The 20,968-nt window shown below is 43.5% G+C and overlaps 1 protein-coding gene across 9 annotated transcripts in view; it reads left to right on the top strand.

Moving 5' to 3' along the window:
* The first annotated feature begins 942 nt into the window (after positions 1-942).
* The window catches only part of MARK3 (microtubule affinity regulating kinase 3), a 144,948-nt gene continuing 124,922 nt past the window's right edge, over positions 943-20,968 (top strand). For 4 of the 9 annotated variants that reach the window (XM_077464513.1, XM_077464509.1, XM_077464511.1 and 1 more), the window contains exon 1: positions 944-1,473. In XM_077464513.1, coding sequence (XP_077320639.1) covers positions 1,423-1,473 — 51 coding nt within the window. In that variant the 5' untranslated portion in view covers positions 944-1,422. Of the gene's footprint in view, positions 1,474-20,968 lie in introns of all 9 variants that reach the window. The other 5 variants (XM_077464514.1, XM_077464510.1, XM_077464512.1 and 2 more) reach the window with 2 other exon arrangements.

Raw genomic sequence — 20,968 nt, 5'->3', positions numbered from 1 at the left:
TTTATTTTTTTTACCAAAAATATGTAGAAGGATACGTATCGGCCTAAACTGAGGAAAAAAATGTTTTTTTATATATTTTTGGGGAATATTTATTATAGCAAAAAGTAAAAAAAAATGCATTTTTTTCAAAATTGACACTTTATTTTGTTTGTAGCGCAAAAAATAAAAAACGCGGAGATGATCAAATTCCACCAGAAGAAAGCTCTATTTGTGGGGAAAAAAAGACGTAAATTTTGCTTGGGAGCCACTTTGCACGACCATGCAATTGTCAGTTAAAGTGACCGAATCGCAAAAAGTGCTCTGGTTTTTGGGCAGCCAAATGGTCGGGGGCTTAAGTGGTTAAATATGAAATGTTAAGTATCTATTTAATCGGCGTAACATGATTTTTCATATTATACCCAAAAATTGGGGTATAAATTGTGTTTTGTTTTAATTACTTCCCCAAAAAAACTGCATTTGAAAAAACACTGCGCAAAAAACGTTTGACATAAAAAATTGCAAACGACCGCCATTTTATTCTCTGGTGCCTCTGCTTAAAAAAAAATCTATGTTTGGGAGTTCCAATTAATTTCTAGCAAAAAAAAAAAAAACTACATTTTCCATGTAGGAGAGAAGTGTCAGAACAGGCTTGGGAAGCAAGTGGTTAATGAATTAAAAATACTGAGAACGGCTTTTGGAACATCAACACATGTAATTTTAGTGATTGTGTTTACATCTCCTTAACTTTAACGCCTCCTGTGTACCCTGTGTTGCCAATAACAACCAATCAGCTGCGCCCTTTTATTACTAGCCTCTGCAGCAACAAACCCAGCTGCAACGCCATTGGTTGCTCCGGGCAACGCCCCCCACCCCACCTTCCCTCCTTCAGCTGCTCCAGTCGCTCCTAGCAACAACATTTAACCCGCACTCTATCCCGCCCCCAATCAGCGCCGCCGACGGAGACGGCGTCATTTCCGGCGGCTGTAGGGCTAGGCTGATCGGATCCGTCCGGAGGAAGCGGTTCGGCCATCTTGGATGGTGTATTAGCAGCACGGAGGGGGCAGAGCGGTCCATCCGGGGGGGGGGAAGAAACACCGGCGGCAGCCCCCAGATGTTCAGGGAAGCCCGAGGAGCCACCGGGGCTCGGCGTACAGCGAGAGCGGCCTAGGCTTGCCTCCCGCCCCGGGAGAGTGTGTGAGCCTCGCCCCTGGAACCTCACACCGGGGCCTGTGTGATTGGCTGCCCGGTGGCCGTTCTCCTGGCTGCGCTGTGTCCATAGAGGATGATGTGAGCTCCGTCCTCACCGCTGTGTGTAGAGAATGAGCCCCCTGGAGGCCACAGGGTGTCAGCTGCGGTGAGAGCCCCGTCCTTCCAGCCAATCACCGGGGATCTGATCTGTAACCACTATCCTTCCTCCATCACTGGCCACCACAAGGGAACACCATGTCCACCAGAACCCCACTGCCCACCGTCAACGAGCGCGACACCGAAAATGTAAGTTCCCCCCCCCCCCCACCTAACGACTCTTCCTTTTGTGCCCCCCCGGGGAGCGTTACATTCAGGGGCTCTTAATGGTCACACTGCATACTTGGCTTTTGGGGGATCGCTATATTTTGGGGTCCCGTAATAAAGGAAAATGGACGCTGACGTAGGTTTCACGTCTTCTGTCACTTGTTGCGGGGCTGAATCCCAATTCCGAGTGCTCAGATTCTTTTTTTGGGGGGCCTGATTTATATGAAGAGCATTTCTTATATTTTTTGGGTGCTGTACAATGACTTTTGTTCCCAGGGGAATTAAATTCTGGGGTCCTTTAATGGTCACACGTTTTGATTGGGTTTTAGGGGTTCCCTTTTATCTCAGGGTCCTGTAACGTGATCTATTTGTACCCAGTGGAGTATGAAGGGTCTACAATGAAATGTTGGGTCTCTTAATGGTCACACTGTTCACTTTGTTGCCTTTTTGGGGGTGTTCTATCTTTTGGGGTCCAGCCTTTCTGGAACGTTGACTTTGGTTTGACATCTTCTGTCACTTGTAGCAGGGCTGAAACAGATTTTTGGATTCATTCTGAGGGGGGCCTGATTAAACAAGAAGCCATCCTTATTATTTTTGGGAGCTATAACATCATCTATTTTGTAGCGGGGGGGGGGGGGGTGGTGTATGTTCTGCGTTCTACAGTAACATATTTGGGGTTTCGTAATGGTCACACCTTGCACTTTGTTGGGGTTTGGTGGAAAACGCACTATTTTGCGGTCCTATAACATGAGCTATTTGTACTTGGTGGAGCGTGAGGGATCTAGAATAACATTTTGAGACTCTTAAGTGGTCACTCCATTGATTTTGTTGGGGGCCTGTAACATGATCTATTTGTACCTAGGGTATGTTGAGTGATCTAAATGTTCACACCACTCACTCTGCTGGATTTTGGGAATCCCTTTATTTTGGGTTGCTGGAACATTTTTTTTTTTAACACCATGGAGCTTGAGGGATCTAGAATAAAATGTTGGGGCCCTTAATGGTCGCACTGTTAGCTTTGTTGGCTTTTGGGGTTTCGTAACAAAGGAAGATGAACGCCGACGTAGGTTTGACGTCTTCTGTCACTTGTTGCGGTGTGTGTGTGTGACAGGGCTGAAACCCAATGCTGAGATTCATTTATTGCAGGGCCTGATTTATACAAAGAGCCTTTCTTATAATTTTTGGGACGTGACCTGTTTGTATCCAGGGGTGCATTAAGGGATCTAGAATTTAAATTCTGGGTGAACTTTAATGCTCACGCATTGACTTTGGGTCCTGTAACATGATCTATTTGTACACAGTTGAGCGTGAGGGATCTAGACTGAAATTTTGAGGCTCTTAAAGAGGAAGTAAACCCTGATAGGTTTACTTCCTCTTTGATTCCCTGCAAAGGTAAAGCATAATGGACTACTATGCATCGCATAGTAGCCCATTATGTGTCACTTACCTGACACAGGAGCCAGCGAAGTCACCGCTGTCCCCTGTAGTTCCAAGCGTCCAGCTTCTTGGTGGGGTCTCGCAGCTCCGTCGCTGTGATTGGCCGGAGCAGCGATGACGTCACTCCCGTGCATGCCCACAGGAGCCAACACTCGCGGCTTACCCAGTGCGTCTGCACGGCGCATGCGCCGTAGACAGCGGTGGCTGTCTTCAGGTAAATATCTCCTAAACCTATATGGTTTAGGAGATATTTCTTGGACCTACAGGTAAGCCTGAATCTAAGCTTAACTGTAGGTCAAAGTGGTTTGTAAGGGTTTACAACCACTTTAATAGTCACACTTTTTTTTCACTTTTTTGAGCGAGTTCTGTCATTTGGGGTCCAGCCATCTGCACTGCCAAAGGAAGATTAACATTAACTTAGGTTTGACATCTGTCAGTTGGTGTGTAGCTGGCCTTAAACCCATGTTGGGTTCTAATATTTATTTTTTGGGGGGGCCCTGATTTCTACCAAGAGCCTTTCTTATATTTTTTGCATGCTGCTATATGGTCTCACCCAGGGTACATTGAGGGTTCTAGAATAAAATTTTGGGTCTCTTAATGGTCACACTGTTCACGTGTTTTGGGGGAATTCTGTCTTTTGGGGTCCAACCATCTGGAATGCCAAAGGAGGATTAACATTAAAGTGGTGTTCCATTTAAAAAAAAAAAAAAGTGTAGCTGCTGACTTTTAATAAACAGACACTCATCTGTCCCACAGTCCAGTGATGCGGCTGCCTGAAGCCTCGCCTCTCTCCCCCCCCCCCCCTTCCTCTCTGCGGCATGGGCATTGCAAGTGTGGGAGTGCACTAAGCATGCTCGAGCCGTGCTGCGCGTTATGAATGGCCAGGCATTCTTCTGGGTTCTGTGATGTGTCCCAGAAGATTGGGGTGGAGTCGGTGAACTTCCTCTCCTGGCACCTGTGAAAACTAGGTACCACCCCCCCCCAAAAAAAAGATGCCAAATGTGGCATGTCGGGAATACTTAAAGTGGAAGTGCCATGTTTGGGTGGAACTCCGCTTTAACTTTGACATTTATCAACACTTGTGGCAGGACTGAAACCGATGTGGGTTCTGGCATTTATTTTTGGGGAGCCTGATTTATACGAAGAGCCTTTCCTATATTTTTTTGGATATTGCAGTATGATCTGTTTGTACCCAGGGTGCATTGAGGGTTCTAGAATTACATTTTGGGGTTCCTTTGTTGGGTTTTTGGGTCCTATACCATGATCTATTTGTACCCAGTGGAGCATGAGGGATCTAGAATAAAGTTTTGAGACTCTTAATGGACACACCATTGGGGGGTGTGTTTGTGTGTGGGTTTTTTTGTTCCTTTAATGGTCACACATTCACTTTTTGGGTGGATCCTTTTATTTCGGGGTCCTGTAACGTGAACTGTTTGTACCCACTGTAGCGTGAGGGATCTAGAATTCAATTCTGGTGCTCTTACTGGTCACACTGTTGCGTTTTGGGGGGTATTCTGTTTTTTTGGGGTCCAGAAACAGATTTTTGTTTTCTTGGATGTATTCTTGGAGAGCCTGATTATACAAAGAAAGACACAGTTTTTTTTGTTGCGCTGCTGGGTTATCTATATCGGGTGTGGTAGGGGATAGGATGGGGAGATAGGGGGTATACTATGACTGTGGTATAGAGCAATGTTTGGATTTCCAATATTGCTTTTTTGAAAATGGGTCCAAACAATTCAGCAGTTATTATTGGACAATAATAGTCTGTAGTCACTGGAAAAAGGAGGTATCGTAGCACAAGCAGGGAGGCAGCATGTTGAAGGGTAGAAGACACCTTTAAAAGATATACAAGCAAAGAGAAACAAAACAGCGCCAACATAAGTGCAGTACTGAAGTCCACAAGTATTTATTTAAAAAGTAGTATACTCACTCTGTATAGGAGTAAATCAGGCACATCATCATGTGTGTAAGGAAAAAGTGCCAGGGTTCATCACAGGACTCCCATTGCTCACACATAAATAGCTAAGCGGGTACGATAGAACTTCTCCTTTAATATCTGATGAAGTATACACATATGCAAACTCCATTGGTCCATCAGGCCTGATGGGCCAATGGAGTTTGCATATCCAAAGACATGCAGGTAGGTTAATTGGCTTCTGTCCAAAAATGGCCCTAGTATATGAATGGGGACCTTAGATTGTGGGCTCCTTGAGGGTAGGGACCAATGTGAGTGTGCAATATACAGGCATAGGGGTAGACGCTTGCTCAGGTTGGACTGGTGTCTTTATTCAACCTTACTAACTATGAGGCTTCTCCAGTTGCTGGGCCTCTCCACAGATGAGACGGCACCAGGCCACCTTTGAATCCTCCTCTCAGTTACTTTGCCTCAGGCTAGCCAGCCCCGAGACTCATGGGGGCTGGTCAGGAGGACCAGGACCAAACAAAGATCTTCTGGACCAGAACCCCAAAGGACGTGATGTCAGTACCTTAAATGCCCTTTCCCAGAATACTTTGGGGTTTTGGGGATCCCTTTTATTTTGGGGTTTACAAGATCTGTTTTTATTTAGGGTGTGTTAACCACTTTCAGACCGGACCATTTTGCTGGTAAATGACCAGAGGTCTTTTTACACTTTGGCACTGCGCTGCTTTAACTGGTAATTGCGCGGTCATGCAATGTTGTACCCAAACAAAATTTGCGTCCTTTTCTTCCCACAAATAGAGCTTTCTTTTGATGGTATTTGATTGCCTCTGCGATTTTTATTTTTTGCGATATAAACGTAAAAAGACCGCAAATTTTGAAAAAAAATGATATTTTCTACTTTTTGTTATTAGAAAAATCCAATAAACTAAATTTTAGTCATACATTTAGGCCAAAATGTATTCAGCCACATGTCTTTGGTAAAAAAAAAGTCAATAATTGTATATTTATTGGTTTGCGCAAAAGTTGTCACATCTACAAACTAAGGTACGTTTTCTGGAATTTACGCAGCTTTTAGTTTACGACTGCCTATCTCATTTCTTGAGGTGCTAAATTGGCAGGGCAGTACAAAACCCCCCCAAATGACCCCATTTTGGAAAGTAGACCCCCTAAGGAAATTGATAAGAGGCATGTTGAGCCCATTGAATATTTTATTTTTTTGCCTCAAGCGATTGAATAATGACAAAAAAAAAATATTTTTTTTTTTTTACACAAAGTTGTCACTAAATGATATATTGCTCACACATGCTATGGGCATATGTGAAATGACACCCCAAAATAAATTCTGCTGCTTCTCCTGAGTACGGGGATACCACATATGTGGGACTTTTTGGGAGCCTAGCCGCGTACGGGGCCCCGAAAACCAAGCACCGCCTTCAGGCTTTCTAAGGGCGTTACAGTTTTGAAGGCCATAAAATGCCAAGATGGCACAAACCCCCCCCAAATGACCCCATTTTGGAAAGTAGACACCCCTAAATTTAGGGGTACACTAGTGAGACTAGGTAATAAATGGCGGGTGCCCTGAAACTATAAAAAAATAACTAACCAACCAGCGTCACCTGTAACAGTTATATGGTGATCACTGGTGAAAGGGTTAACTAGGGGGCAATCAGGGGGCTTTATGCGGTAGTATATGGGGGTCCCTGGCGCTATAAAAAGCTGCGGCGAACCTAAATACCTACCTGCCTAACTAGCGTCACCTGTGACACTAATACGGCGATCAGAAAAATGATCGCTTATTAGGCTGGGTTCACACTGGAGCGATGCGGAAACGCCACGAATCCGCGGCGGGTTCCCGCATCGCATGCCTCCCGGCGGCAGTTCACACTGCCCTATGCGAACTGCTGGGAGTGTCAGTGAAATGTTACTGACACCCCCAGATCAGTTCGCATATCGCAGTGCGATCTGCAAACTCGGATCGCATGGTGTGAACATCCATGCGATCCGATTCTGCTGCGGGCCAAAAAAAGGGTCCCGTGCGAATTTGCGGCGGGTGCGGCGAATGGCTGAACTCGAATCGCACAGAGATCGGATGTGATTTGCACTGCAGTGCGGTGCGAATCACATTCGTTCTCATAAACCGCTGCAATGTGAACCCAGCCTTAGTGACACTGGCGACGGGGGGTGATCACGGGGTTAAACCTTTATTGGGGGGGTTAGGGGGGTACATTAGAACTAAAGGGGGCTAACCCTAACTGCCCTAACAGTTATTACAGTCACAAATGACACCAATGCAAAAAATAAAAAATAAAAAAAAAATTACATTGGTGTCACTGTGACTGGGGGGCAGGGGTAATTGGGGGGGGGGGGGGGGGTGATCGGGGGGTAAAGGGGGGGTGTGAGTGTGCCTGGCATGTTCTACTGTGTGTGTAGAGTGTTGGTGCAACTCACCGATCCGCTCTCCTCCGTGTCGGAACGAAAAATACCGACACGGAGGAGAGAATACATCACTTCCTCTCCTGTGTTTACATTACAGGAGAGGAAGTGATGTCACGGGGGATTTCTATTCGTCGGGAGCGATCGCAAGGGGGTGGCCATGAATGAATGGCCGCCCCCTCGTCCCGGATCGCTCCCGGACGAAAACCGACCGCCGCAGGCACCGGGCGGGGGCCCGATCGGGCCCCCGACCCGCGGGAAGGCAGGGACGTACATGTACGCCAATATGCCTGCCCGTGCCATGCTGTCGACGTACATCGTCGTGCGGCGGTCGGCAACTGGTTAAGGGATCTAGAATTACATTTCGGTGCTCTATGTGGTCACACCACTCACTTTATTGGGTTTTGGGGATCCCTTTATTTTGGGTTGCTATGAGTTCTATTTGTGACCGGTGGAGCGTGAGGGATCTAAAATGATATTTGAAAACCCTTAATGATCAAACTGTTTTGCTTTGTTGGGATTTGGGGGGAAATCGCTGTGTTTTGGGGTTCTGTAACATCTATTTGTATTGGGGAGGGGGGAAATCTGGAATTACATTTCTTAATGGTAACCTTGTGTTTTTGGGGTCTGGTACAACAAGAATGACATTGACTGACATAGGTTTGAGGTCTTCTGCCACTTGTGACGGTGTGTGGAGGGGCTGAAGCCCACATTTAATTTTGACTGGTCTGAATAGTTGAAGACCCTTTCTTGTAACTTTTGGGTTTCGAAGCAATGAAAAATCTTTTCATTTTGGGTTTTTGTTTGGTGGTCTAGACCCTGTATAAAATGCCAGAGTTGATTTTTGAGATCTCCAGATGTTTGTTGGTACCAGTGGTTTGCCAAGGGATCTAGAATTACATTTTGATCTAAATGGTCTCACCATTCAGTTTGAGTTTTGGGGTCCAGTAACAAAGAAAGATGAGCATTAACGTGTTTGACATCCTGTCACTTGTTGAGAGGTGTGTGGAGGAGTTGAAGCCCATTTTTGTGTCCTAGGATTCATTTTTGGGGAGACTGATTATTCAGTCTCTTATATTTGTGATGTAACATTCTCTTGCTTCTGCTGTGTGATGAGGCTCCTAGCTAACAGGTGGGAAGCCTCACTTCCGTCATTCACTGCATGCGCTGCTAGTAATACTGAGTAATGTCAGAACTCAGCGTTTCAAAGAGGGGAAAATTGCTGGTGCCTATGTGACTGAAGTTGCCAATGTTTTTGTGGTCTCGTGAGGTACAGCATCGAAGGTTATGACTGCGTATACAGTTTCAGTGAAAACATCATCTGATAAGCATAAGCGCAGTCAACATGGTCACCTGACCAAAAGAGATGAAGTGACATTGTGCAGGACTGTGACCCAGAGTAAGAAAATAATGGCTTCAAAAGTGACTTTAGGGCTCAATTTCAGTCTTCCAAAGCTTGTGTCCACAAAAACTGTGTGGAGGGAACTCCATAAGGAAAACATTCACGGGCGAGCTTCAATTGCCAAACCACCAGTGACAGATATTAATGCTCAGAAGTACTTCCCCCCCCCTTTGCGATCTTATCAAAGCATTTTCCGATTCTTTCTATGCAGAGAATGCTGACTGCTGTCAAAAAAACAAAAACAGGCAATCTGCCAAGTATCGCAACATTCCTCAGCCCTGAGCTAACTATAAACATTGTTCTTTAGATCAAAGCAATGAACTTCAGTCTGTAAATGAGGGAAGTTTAACCACGTAAAGACTAAACCTTTCTGTCACTTGTTGGTTTCAAGTTAAAATCCTTATTTTTTGCACAGCGGTCTTTCAAATGTAACTTTATTTATTTATTTTTTTAAAACAAAACACTTTAATGAATAAAATTAGCACAATTTTTTTTGTATAATGTGAAAGCTGATGTTACACCGTGAGAATTGTGATCTTCATTGTAAGCAAAAAAAATAATTGTGATTTTGGCCTGAATCGTGTAGCTCTACTCAGAGGAGAGAGTGGTGGAGAGGAGTCCATAAATTGTGGACTATTGATCAATGGAGAACTGTAAAATGGTCCAAGGAATTGAGCTTCACACCGTTCCCAACCACTGGAGTCTGTTTGTGTGGCAAACACTGTCCCAAACTTATGACCGGGACTTTCTTGTGCCAACGGTAAGGCTGGGTTCACACCTCCGATGGATGCTGCTTGCAGCAGGGGTCCACTGCGTCCCTGTTCTCCGTTTCAGCAACCAATCAGGGAGCCTTTTTTTTTTTTGCCTGCATTCAACCCTGAAATGGAGCCAGAGACGCAGATCGTTCCTGTTCAAGCCACTCTGCAGCTGCAATAGAGATATGTGAACGGGTGTTCTGGCATATTCAGTCCGGCCATCATATAGCGTCCGCCCTGTACTGCGCAATACGGGGCAGAAGAAGCTTCGTAAAATTTCCGAAGCTGAACGGCACCTGCGCCGTGAGTGGAGGTGGTAGCCCCACCATCCCAGCGGACATAGGGTTGTGAAAATTAGACGGCCTCTCGCGGGCGAGCTTCGCTCGCCACGCTTCGGGCTCGGCCTCGTTGCGCTCGGCGCTTTTTAAATTTTTTTATTCCTACTCTATGTCCACTTGGATGGTGGGGCTAGAACCTGAACTCAGTGCGCGTTCATCCTCGGCTATTTTCGGAATCTGTGTACTGCGCATGCGCAGTACACAGCGGACACTATCTGATGGGGGACCTTGTATGATAAGACACCGGCTCCATAGAGAGCTGGTCACAATCTCCTGTCATGCGAATTGGATGCAGAGAAACCTGCATCCAATTCACATAGGTGTGAACCCAGCCTCCAGCAAGTGGTGGCACAATCATGGTTTGAGCAGCCAAAACTTGGCATTCTGCAGGCTGGAATATTGCTCTCAAAGTGCTCCTGTCAGTTTGTGTACACTGCATTTAAAACCAAACTGTAGTTGCTTGGGATATTGTTGGGAATGGGTAAAATGTCAGTTTATTGTCAACTTTTACAACTTCTTTTTTTGCAAGATTTCTCTTCAGTTCCTGTCCTGAAGACACAGCAGGAAGTCGGAGGATGTCTGTGTGAAGTGAGAGGAATTGCCCTCTTGTCATTAGAACAGGTGTCCCATTTGAACTTTCTCTGTGGTAATAATCACCAGGACAAATGGAGAGGATGAATCCACACAGGCAGCCATAGGGGAAAAGTTTTGGCTATAATATACATTTCAGCTCAAGTGAGGGCATCCAAAATGTCAGTAGTAGAATTCATGTAGTGGATGGCTGGGAATTAGGAGGTATTCATAAACAACTTATTTTTTTTGTTATGACAGATGCAACTAAATTTCATGCAAGCATGAAACAGTCCTATAACAGTGTTTATACACTGCTCAAAGTTTGGTTGATTGCATCAAAATTTGAGCCATGTGGCCCTGTCTACAAACTTCAACTGAAAAATTGAAGGAGCCAGGTAGAAAACTGTTGACTGAAAAGTGAAGGCCCCTTCAAACCATGTATATTGAGCCTGCACTGGGTAACAAATAGCACTGTCTCAGCAGCGTGCACTGGAAAGAAGTATGGCTTGCTGTACTTCTTCCTCCCTTTAATCTTTCTTTTTCAGAACAGTGTGGTATGATGCAGTCAGCTTCATCATTCGGTGCTGCAGCCAGTAGCACTTAAAGTGGTTGTAAGAAGCCTTCTGTGTGCAGCAGTCCCCCCTAAAACTTACATAAGGTGCCTCTCTGTCCAGCGATGTCCATGACTGTCTCAGCCATCAGATATTCTCCCTCTTGATTGAAACACAGCAATGGTGTCATTGGCTTCTGCTGCTGTCAATCAACATCAGCTACCCTGTTTCCCCTAAAATAAGACCTAGTGTGATTGTCGGTGATAGCTGCAATAAAAGCCCTACCCCCCAAATAAGCCCTAGTTAAAGTCCTTGTAGGTCTTTTTTTCAGGGTAGGGTTTTTGAGGAAACAGAGTAGGGCTTATTTGGGTGGTAGGGCTTATATTGCAGCCAACACCGACAATCACGCTAGGTCTTATTTTAGAGGAAACAGGGTAGCCAATTGGGGGAGAGAGAGGGGGGCGAGGCTCTGTGTCTGAATGGACACAGGGGGGCTGTGGCTCAGCTCGGGTGCCCCCATAGCTGGCTGCTTGCTTGCTGTGGGGGCACTGAATAGGAGGGAGGGGACAGGATCACAGAAGAGGGATCCATGCTGCTGTGTGCAATTCCACTGCACAGAGCAGTTAAGCGTAATATGTTTGTAAAGTCTCTAGTTTTTTTCCTATAAAAATAACAATTATTTAATGTGCCAAAGTTCTAGGTGTAATCCTGAACTATCCTTTCAGCCACATCCAATCACTGTCCAAAGTATGCCACCTCAACCTACACAACTTCTCCAAGACTTCCTAACTAATGATACCACAAAGCCTCTACTTCCCTCCCTGGTTATCTCCTCGCCTCAGCTATTGCAACTCCCTCCTCATTGGCTTACCCTTACATAGGCTAATCTCCCCTTCAGTCCATCATGAATACTGCTGCCAGACCCATCCACCTTACAAACTGCTTAGTGGTTAGTATATTGCAGTGGTTAGTATATTGAATTGGGCGAGAGGAAGCCAGTGGAGGGATTGGCAGAGTGGGGTAGCAGACACTAAGCAGTTCGTAAGGTGGATGGGTCACTTCAAAAGCTATCCACAACTTGGCCCCCAGCTACATCACTGACCTAGTCTCAAAATACCAACCAAATCGTTCTTTCTTCCCAGGACCTCCTGCTCTCTAGCACCTTGTGGCCTCCAGGACTTCTCCAGAGCCTCTCCCTTCCCCCAATCCGTCTCGCTATCACTACTCTGACCTCTCTTAAGACCCACACACACGCTTTGATTTTCGGATGTCAATTGTGTTACGACGACCGATCATCCGCAAATCTTACCGTTAGTACAGAGCTTTCGACAGCCGATTTCCCTTTTTTATTTTTTTTTTTTTTTTTTTGTCAGACAAAAGCTGGATGTGCAGAATCCGAAAAAATGCGAATTTTGTCAGATATGAACTCAATGTCTGCTTTTCGTATGAAAAAAAATCATAAGAGCAAGACTACGCATGCTCAGAAACGAAAGAATACATACAAAATTGTTCAATACGTTACATCGCTTTTGACATATTCTGTCAAATGAAAATTCTTGGATTGTTAGTAACCATTTCACTTTCGAAATGAGACTAGCATGCCGCAAATATCGGACGTTATGTCGTCTGAAAATCAGAGTGTGTACTAGGGTTGCACCGATACTGGTATTGCTATTTGTGCCGATACCGAGTATTTGCACAAGTATCGGTAATCGTGCAAATGCACCAATACCTGAATACGATACTTTCAAGCTTGGTTCTTTGAGCCGTCAGTGGGAATGAGCAAATGTTCCTCTGTTTAACCCCTTATTAACCCTTAATTTACTCCCTATTCTCCTCCATTTAATTATTTTACTGCTTTTTTTTTTTCACATCTATTTTATAAGCGATAAACAATTAAAACTTTGTTTTTTAATTTTGCGCTTTTTTTTTTTTATGTGAGATTATTCACCAACAAAGCAAAAAAAAAAAAATTAACTTGTAAATGACTTTTCAATGCTTTGTACCATTGCTGACAGCTGAAGTGTAAACAAAACAGTTGCGGTAGGTATCGGCGAGTACTAAAAAATAAAAATAAAGTACTCGTCGTAAAGAAAATGGTATCTGTGCAATCCTAGTCTGTACGAAGCTTTAGACGATGCCTGAAAAGTCATCTCTTCAGAGAAACCTATCTTGCTCTCACCTAACTGCACATTTATTTTCTCAATCAGCCCATCCTCCACAGTTATTACTGTGTATCTCTTGGCCCTGTTTACATCAGGCATGCCAAAAAAGCTTCTCTTAACGGCAAACAGCACTTTCAGAATCGGTGTGATGCTGACTTTGCAGCGCTGCACCGATTCCCAAAAGTCGTTTTTTGCACTACTTTTTAGTGACTTCAGGGGCGATTTTTAATAAACATCTGTGCAGGAACCTGCACAGATGTCGCTGAAATCGTCCCCCAAAGCCAAATGCCAGTTTGAAGTTGTGCGAGTTCAGACCCACATTTCGGTGTAAACCTAGGCTTAGATTGTAAGCTCTAGCAAGCAGAGCCCTCTGATTCCTCCTGTATTAAATTGTACTGTCTACCCTTATGTTGTTGTAAAGCACCGTGTAAACTGTTGGTGCTATATATAAGTCCTGTATTATAATAAAAATAGGAGTATTCGCACTGTCCCTCCAACATACATGTCCAGTGCAGCTGCTGGTGTGAACAAGCCCTGACCACTTCCAGTCATATATGGGCACTGTTTGGATATACAGCGATTGGTTGGCAGCCTTAAGAACAGAGTAGTTGGCAGGGGAGACCTCCCTATGTTTTTTTTTTTTTTTTTTTTTTTTTTGATTTCTCTTGTTCAGCCCGTGGGTTGAAATGGAGAAATCTATACATTTGGCTTGCATTAACCACTTTCAGACCGGACCAATTTGCTGGTCAAAGACCAGACCACTTTTTGCGATTCGGCACTGCGTCGCTTTAACTGACAATTGCGCGGTCGTGCGACGTGGCTCCCAAACAAAATTGACGTCCTTTTTTTCCCACAAATAGAGCTTTCTTTTGGTGGTATTTGATCACCCCTGCGGTTTTTATTTTTTGCGCTATAAACAAAAATAGAGCGACAATTTAAAAAAAAAAACGCATCATTTTTTTACTTTTTGTTATAATAAATATCCCCCAAAAATATATAAAAAAAATTTTTTTCCCTCAGTTTAGGCCGATACGTATTCTTCTACATATTTTTGGTAAAAAAATCGCAATAAGCGATTGATTGGTTTGCGCAAAAGTTATAGCGTTTACAAAATAGGGATAGTTTTATAGCATTTTTATTAATAATTTTTTATTTATTTTTTTACTAGTAATGGCGGCGATCAGTGATTTTTATTGTGACTGCGACATTGTGGGGGACCCATCGGACATTTTTGACACATTTTTGGGACCATTGTCATTTATACAATAATCACTGCTATATAAATGCAGTGATTCCTGTGTAAATGACACTGGCAGTGAAAGGGTTAACCAGTGGGTGCCAGTGTAGGGGTTAAGTGTTCCTAGGGGTGTGTTACTAACTGTGGGGGGGTTGGGCTTTCATTTAGTGAACACTGATCTCTGCTCCAATCACATGGAGCAGAGATCAGCGTCACTAGTTGCTAGGCAGAATGGAGAAATGTTGTTTACAGCGGCATTTCTTCATTCGGCCGCTCCGTGAGACGATCGGGTCCCGCGACTGGACTCACGGAGGTCCCGACCAGCGCGGGCACTTTAATCCTATATCGTTATTTTGTATCGTGTGATGATGTGGAGTTGACAGGAGAAACCGCGTGCACTGCAGGGGACTCATGAGATTGACATGCCTGGAAGTGTTGGTTTCAGAAGAAACTTCACCAAACAAAGCAACTTGTTTAAGGACAGTCACTTTGAGTTGTTGAACAACATGACTCCCATTATAGTTCCCTTTTTAACACCTGAGGGTCGTATTGCTTGAAACGTGACAGAAGAAGCTTGATGAAGCTATAACATATACATGAGCTTCTTATGGGACATTTTTGTGTGTGATTGTTTTTTTATATGTGTGGATATGTTATATTAAAATATACACTATTATTTTGTAGCGATCGGCTGATTTATTGCAGGCTGATATCGGCATTTTCCAAAAAATCGGTGTTGGTTGCAAACTAGACTGATATTGCTTCAAGGGGTTTTACCAGGTTGGCAGCTGGAGGCATCACACTGTTCTTTAGAGCAGACGGTCGGCTTCATTGTAATAACGATCGCTGCGGCTCAGCAGCCACTCGCCTGTTATTACAAGCAGTGGGAGGGGACATCCCGCCACTCGGATAGGCTCTCCCATCCCACCAGAAGGCCTGAGCTGGCCGAAGACCTGAACAAAACCAATGCTTCCATCGGGTCTCGGATCTAGTAACCTGGAAGCGATGTCATGGCATCACTTCCCAGATTATTGGCATCTTAAAGGCGCCAGTTAATTTTTTATTTTTTTTAATAATATTCAAAAACGCTGATCTTGACATCTTAAATACTTTCAAGTGCAGAGGAAGAAGGGGTTTGGGGTCTTGTAGATCCCCGATCCCTCCATAAAGAGTATCTGTCACTGCCAATTACTGTCACAAGGGATGTTTACATTCCTTGGGACAGCAATAAGTGATTTAAAAAAAAAAGTGTGAAAACGTAAAATGTACAGAACATTGACACATAATATCAGCCTGAGAGATGGCTGAAATATCAGTATCATTGGCACCGAAAAAACTATTGGTCGATCCCTAATACAGTGACTCTTCTTGCAGTTTTAGGATAGGAAGTGATAGAAAATATCACTTTTTGTGTGGGGGTGTTTTTTAATTTTACATTTTTTCAGTGCTCTCAGCCAATGGCTGCCAAAGTTGACTGTGTTCTAGCGGGGGTGAGGATAGGCGGTCCCCCTGTCAGAACACAATAGCACAGTAGAGAGATCCCTGTACTAACTTCAAATAGTAGAGAGGTGTTTTTGCCCAGGCCCAGTTCACACCGATGCTGTGCGGAATTTGCAGCGAATTCTGTGCGGTTTCAAAATGGCACCCGTTCATGCGAACTGCTGCAGGTGTGTGTTAATGTACCCTGAAAGTTTGCAAAATGCAGCGCAAATTGCAAGATCAGATTATATGGATGTAAACACACCCATGCGATTCGATTTTTGGTGCCTCAAAGGGTCCTGCACGGTTTTGATGCAGTGCGTTTTGAGCCCTAGAGAAATGCATGTCATTTGAACGGGATTGCGGTGTGATTCCTGTCCAAATCCCTTACGGTTCCCGCACCCCATTAGTGTGAAGTGGGCTTTCGCCCTCTAGGTTGCTGTGTGTACCAGGCATGAGTGTGTCGATGCCCTGGTCCCCTGATGTGCTTTTTGTAGTTGCTCCCACTGACCTTAAGACCCCTTTCACACTGGGACGCTTTGCAGGCGCTACAGTGCTAAAAATAGCGCCTGCTGTCTCTCCAATGTAAAAGCCCCGAGGGCTTTCACACTGGAGCGGTGCGCTGACAGAACACTCAAAGTCCTGCTAGCAGCATCTTTGGAGCGGCATATACACCACACAGCTCGTGCCCATTGAAATCGGTGGGACAGCATGGCTATACCGCCTGCATAGCTTTGTTGTGGTTTTTAACCCTTTCTCGGCTGCTGGCGGGGGTTAAAACCGCCTGCTAGTGACAGAGTAGCGCCGCTAAAAATACTGCCGATTTACCGCCAACTCCTCCCCAGTGTGAAAGAGCCCTTATACAGGTCACAGAAGTAATGGTAAGGCTTGGCAGGTGGAAGCACTGAGCGCAGCGGGACAATGGTGGTTTAGTGGCTTGGGACAGCAAAAGAGGGAATTGTTTTAATAATTTCTTTGCAGGTAGGACCTTGTTTTTATCTCCTTTTTTTTTTTTTTGCAACAGAATTCACTTTGACAATGGCAACCCCTGTATTTTCTCTCCTGATAGTTTCAGGTTTAGAAGCAGGCAATCTTGAATTGATCTCTTCATAAAAGCTGAGAATGTTCAGCAAAGTAATCTTTAAAACACAAATGTATATCTATGGTTTAGAAATGTATTCCCCCCCCCCCCCCCCTTGTGTAAATGTTTGTCTATTTCTCTGATATAAAGAAATGGATGCTGTGACTTGTACAGCTTTTTATGTTCCTAGACACAGTGTGTCAAAAACAATTCATGAGAGAGGTGTGTGTGGGGGTGTGTATTTTTACTTTTTTTTTTTTTTTTTATAGATTTCCGTTGGAGGCATAGTGTTATGAATGGTCTTTTGCTGTATGACCTTGAAATCTGTCGAGGGTCTGTGTGTTGTGTTGCAGTAACAGATGTTAACACTCTGCGGCGCCAGTCTTTCAGTGCCTCTAAAATGCCCGTACTCTGCAGCACACCACAATGCATAGTGTCTTATGTGTTGTGTGTGTGTGTGTGTGTATATGTATATATTTGTGTTTGGGGGTTCTAAGTAATTTTCTAGCAAAAAAAATAATTTAACTTGAAACCAACAAATGTCAGAAAAAGGTTTGGGTGTCCGTTCATTCTCTGGCATTCACAAAGGATATCTTTCTCCTCTGTGTGCCGTAGACAGTGGTGCGCAGGCGCACTGGGCAGGCCGCAGATCGCGGCGATATGCCGCAAGTGTCGGCTCCCGTGTGCATGCGCGGGAGTGGCGTCATCGCTGCTCCGGCGCTGTGATTCGCCGGAGCAGCGATGACGTCACTCCTGCGCATTTTTTCTTATTGCTTGCTGTGGCCAACAGCTCCCAGTTTACGTTTGTGTTTATATAGATGCCCCAGTCAAACTGCAAATGAAGGGTAGGTCAACTTTTCCAGCCAGTTTTTTATTTTGCATACACCCCCATATTTTATTTTTCCTTTTTGTACCTATTTTATTTTATTTTTTATTTTTTATTTTTTTTTGGCCCAACTGTGTATGGATCTGCTTGCACAGCATTAGCAACTATTGAGAGCCCCATTGGCTTTGGAAGTTTTCATGTGATTATGTATTTGTGTTTATATTGAAATAACTGCTCAGAGCTGGTTTAACGTCTAAAAAAAAAAAGTGCTGTTGGGGTATCAGATTATTGGAGAAGATCCGTGTCTGTTTGCTTTTTTTCATAAATTTTTTTTTTTTATTTTATTTTTTTTTTTTTGGATCTTCCTCGTCTAGCATTCTGGCTAAATCTGTATGCTCTGGTCCCATTTTGGCTCATGTTTTTCGGTAGATTTGTATAAAGTGGAGGTGAGATATAATTGTCTCATAGTAGGCAGATTTCAGCAGTTATTTCCATATGTTCTTTTCAGGCTTGCACACACATAGCTAGAGTCATAGATAGATAGATAGATATAAAAAAAATTGGTCCCTTTTTGGCTTTGAAAAAGTGACATTTCAGATGTGGATAGCCATTATTCACTTAGAGGTGAAGTCCGGTGCAGTGAGTCACCCAATGGCTTCCAGTGACTCCAAATCCCCCATCATTCCTGGCTATGTTCCTGCAAACCTTGTTGTGAAGGGTGTGCTGTTATTCTTGTATTCTCAATAATTGAAAGCTCAACAAGGGGAGTGTTGGCTCCCTTGTAATGAACCCAGTGGGTGGGCAAGATTTCTAAGATAAAAACTGTGGTTGTTTAGTCCGTCTTATCCGTCTTATTTTTTTCTGCCTCCTTTTTTTTATTTTTTTGTGTTTAAAGTATAACCAACTTTTTTTTTTTTTTCTAGTTTTGGACAGAGTGGCGATTGATTATAACGCCTGTCGGTTTTTCTTGCTGTCTATGCCCCAATTAAAAGGATTTATCCTCTCAATTTGCTTAACATTCTCATTGAAAGTATAAAAAAAAACAAAAAAACAAAATAAAATGTTTGGGTTGTCCCCAGAAAAGTAATAATGGGGAAATCTTCCAATGGGCACACTAGTTCTGGTGACTTAAGGGTCCCAAGGAATTCCTGTTGCAGGGATTTCCTCTCACTTCCTGTTTTGGCTATGGGACAGGAAATGAAGGGGAAATTTCTGCAATGGGGCATTAAAGGTAAAAAAAATAAACATCTTACAGGGGTTATAACCCTCCCTTGCTCTCTTCAAAATGAAGAAAAAAGTTTTCCTACAGATCTACTTTGTTTTCAAAGAATGTAGCCTCTTTTGCAGAATTTTATTTTATTGTCTTGCAGTTTTGTTGCCCATACAGGTGTAGCTATTGTCAGATATTAATAGGGCCTTTCACACAGGCATTCTGGAGGTCTGTTTTTTGACTAGTGTGATTGCACAAATCAAAATCTGTTCAGTGTATTCCTATGGGTGGTCATATGTAAACTGATATGCATCCACATAGAAGTGTACGTATTCACCAGCACACCAAGCATCTTCAATCACCATTCAAAGGTTTTTATTGCAGAAAGATCACATCGCCAAGACAGGTGCAACGTTTCAGAGCCACGCAGGACCCCTTTGTCAGGCATTGTAATCGTCACTTTCCTGACAAAAGGGCCCTGCGTGGCTCCAAAACCTTGCACTTGTCTTGGTGATATGTGATCTTTCTACAATAAAAAAACCTTTTGGATGGTGATTGAGGATCCTTTTGTGTGCTAGCGAATATATACATTGATGATTCCAGTATCCAGTCCATATGCAGGTATGTCGGACTGAGCACAAATTGTTTGCAACTAGGTTTGCCATTACTGACCTGATTGGACGTGGGTGCATATAGGTGGATGAATGTCTGCTTAGGTACAGGTCACAACTGAGCGAATTAAATTGCATTTCCCAAAGCACTTCAGATCTGCACTTTGATATCCATTATAGTCACTGATATCCATTTTAAAACCTGAGTACTGTGTTGCTTGAAACTTGCCAGTCAAAAAAATAAAGTGTCTCTTTTTTGGGGCAGTTGTGAATGTTTGGTCTCTAGACTTTTTCATGGGAGCAATCGAAAACACATGTAACGCCATTTCTTCTCTCCTTCCCCTAGTGACTAGCCTTCCGTTGACTAAAACAAAATGAGATATATATATATATATATATATATATATATATATATATATATATATATATATATATATATATATATATATATATATATATATATATATATATATAAATTAATAAAAACAACTGCGCTTAGGCAAAAAGGGGCAATAGGTATGCAGCCTACCCTGCTAGGGACTAGAATGTAAAAAATATATATAAAAATTAATCCGGCACTCCCTATATAGTGAGAAACGACAGTCCTATCAATTAAATATAGTAAATGGTGATGTGGCTATAGTCTGAAAAGCGACAGAAAAATACTAAGTCGCCTTAGAGTGCTAAACTCCTTAGTTGCTACAATGTACATGTGTCATACGTGTACCATGTGACATACCAAATATTAACATTGTGATAAGCCGTGATATACAGTGCCAGAAGTAACACCAATAAATTGCATAAAAAATTGCATAAAAAATGAGCAGATAAAATATATGAAAATGTGAGATAAATGAGCCAAGGCCAGATTATGTCTGAAACCATGCAATGCTAGAAAAAACAGTCTTTGGTGATTATAAAGTGCTCAGTGACTTCCTATTGCAGTGAACACAGGAAAATATCCTGGCGACTTTCGGTGCTCCCCCTTGTGGTTCCCCACTCACCAGCTGCAGTAACCCCTGCAGGAGTATTACGCATGTAAGTAGGGTTGGAGCCCAGATGTTATAATCCTAAGCATCCGACATTCAGCTGTTATCATCCAATTGTATCTCGCTCCTGGATCCGTTAGGATACACCTGATATGCTCAGGGGGCAGATCTCCCAGCTGTAGCAGCAAACAACTCCTTGCTCTCACCACTCTCCGATGCAGCCAAGGGTATGCATACAAGAAAAAATAAGGGCCCTATAGTGTAGTAAAAGGTTTTTGGTGTTAGACGACCGGGCATATAAGACGACCCCCCCCTAATCCTACTGTTGATTAAGCATTTTTTTTATTGTACTTACCGTATAAGACGACCCCCTTCCAAGGCTTCCGACGCTTGATATTTCGTCCTTCTTACTGGAGCAGGAGCTGGCGCCATATCCTCCTTCCTACTTTTGCTGGAACCAATCACGGCG

The sequence above is a fragment of the Lithobates pipiens genome, unplaced genomic scaffold, assembly GCF_037356315.1.
Source record: "Lithobates pipiens isolate NorthernLeopardFrog02 unplaced genomic scaffold, aLitPip1_a1.2 Scaffold_30, whole genome shotgun sequence".
In the NCBI taxonomy this organism is placed as follows: domain Eukaryota; kingdom Metazoa; phylum Chordata; class Amphibia; order Anura; family Ranidae; genus Lithobates; species Lithobates pipiens.
The sequence above is the reverse complement of the archived record's forward strand: the minus strand, read 5'-3'. Positions and strand labels throughout refer to the sequence as shown.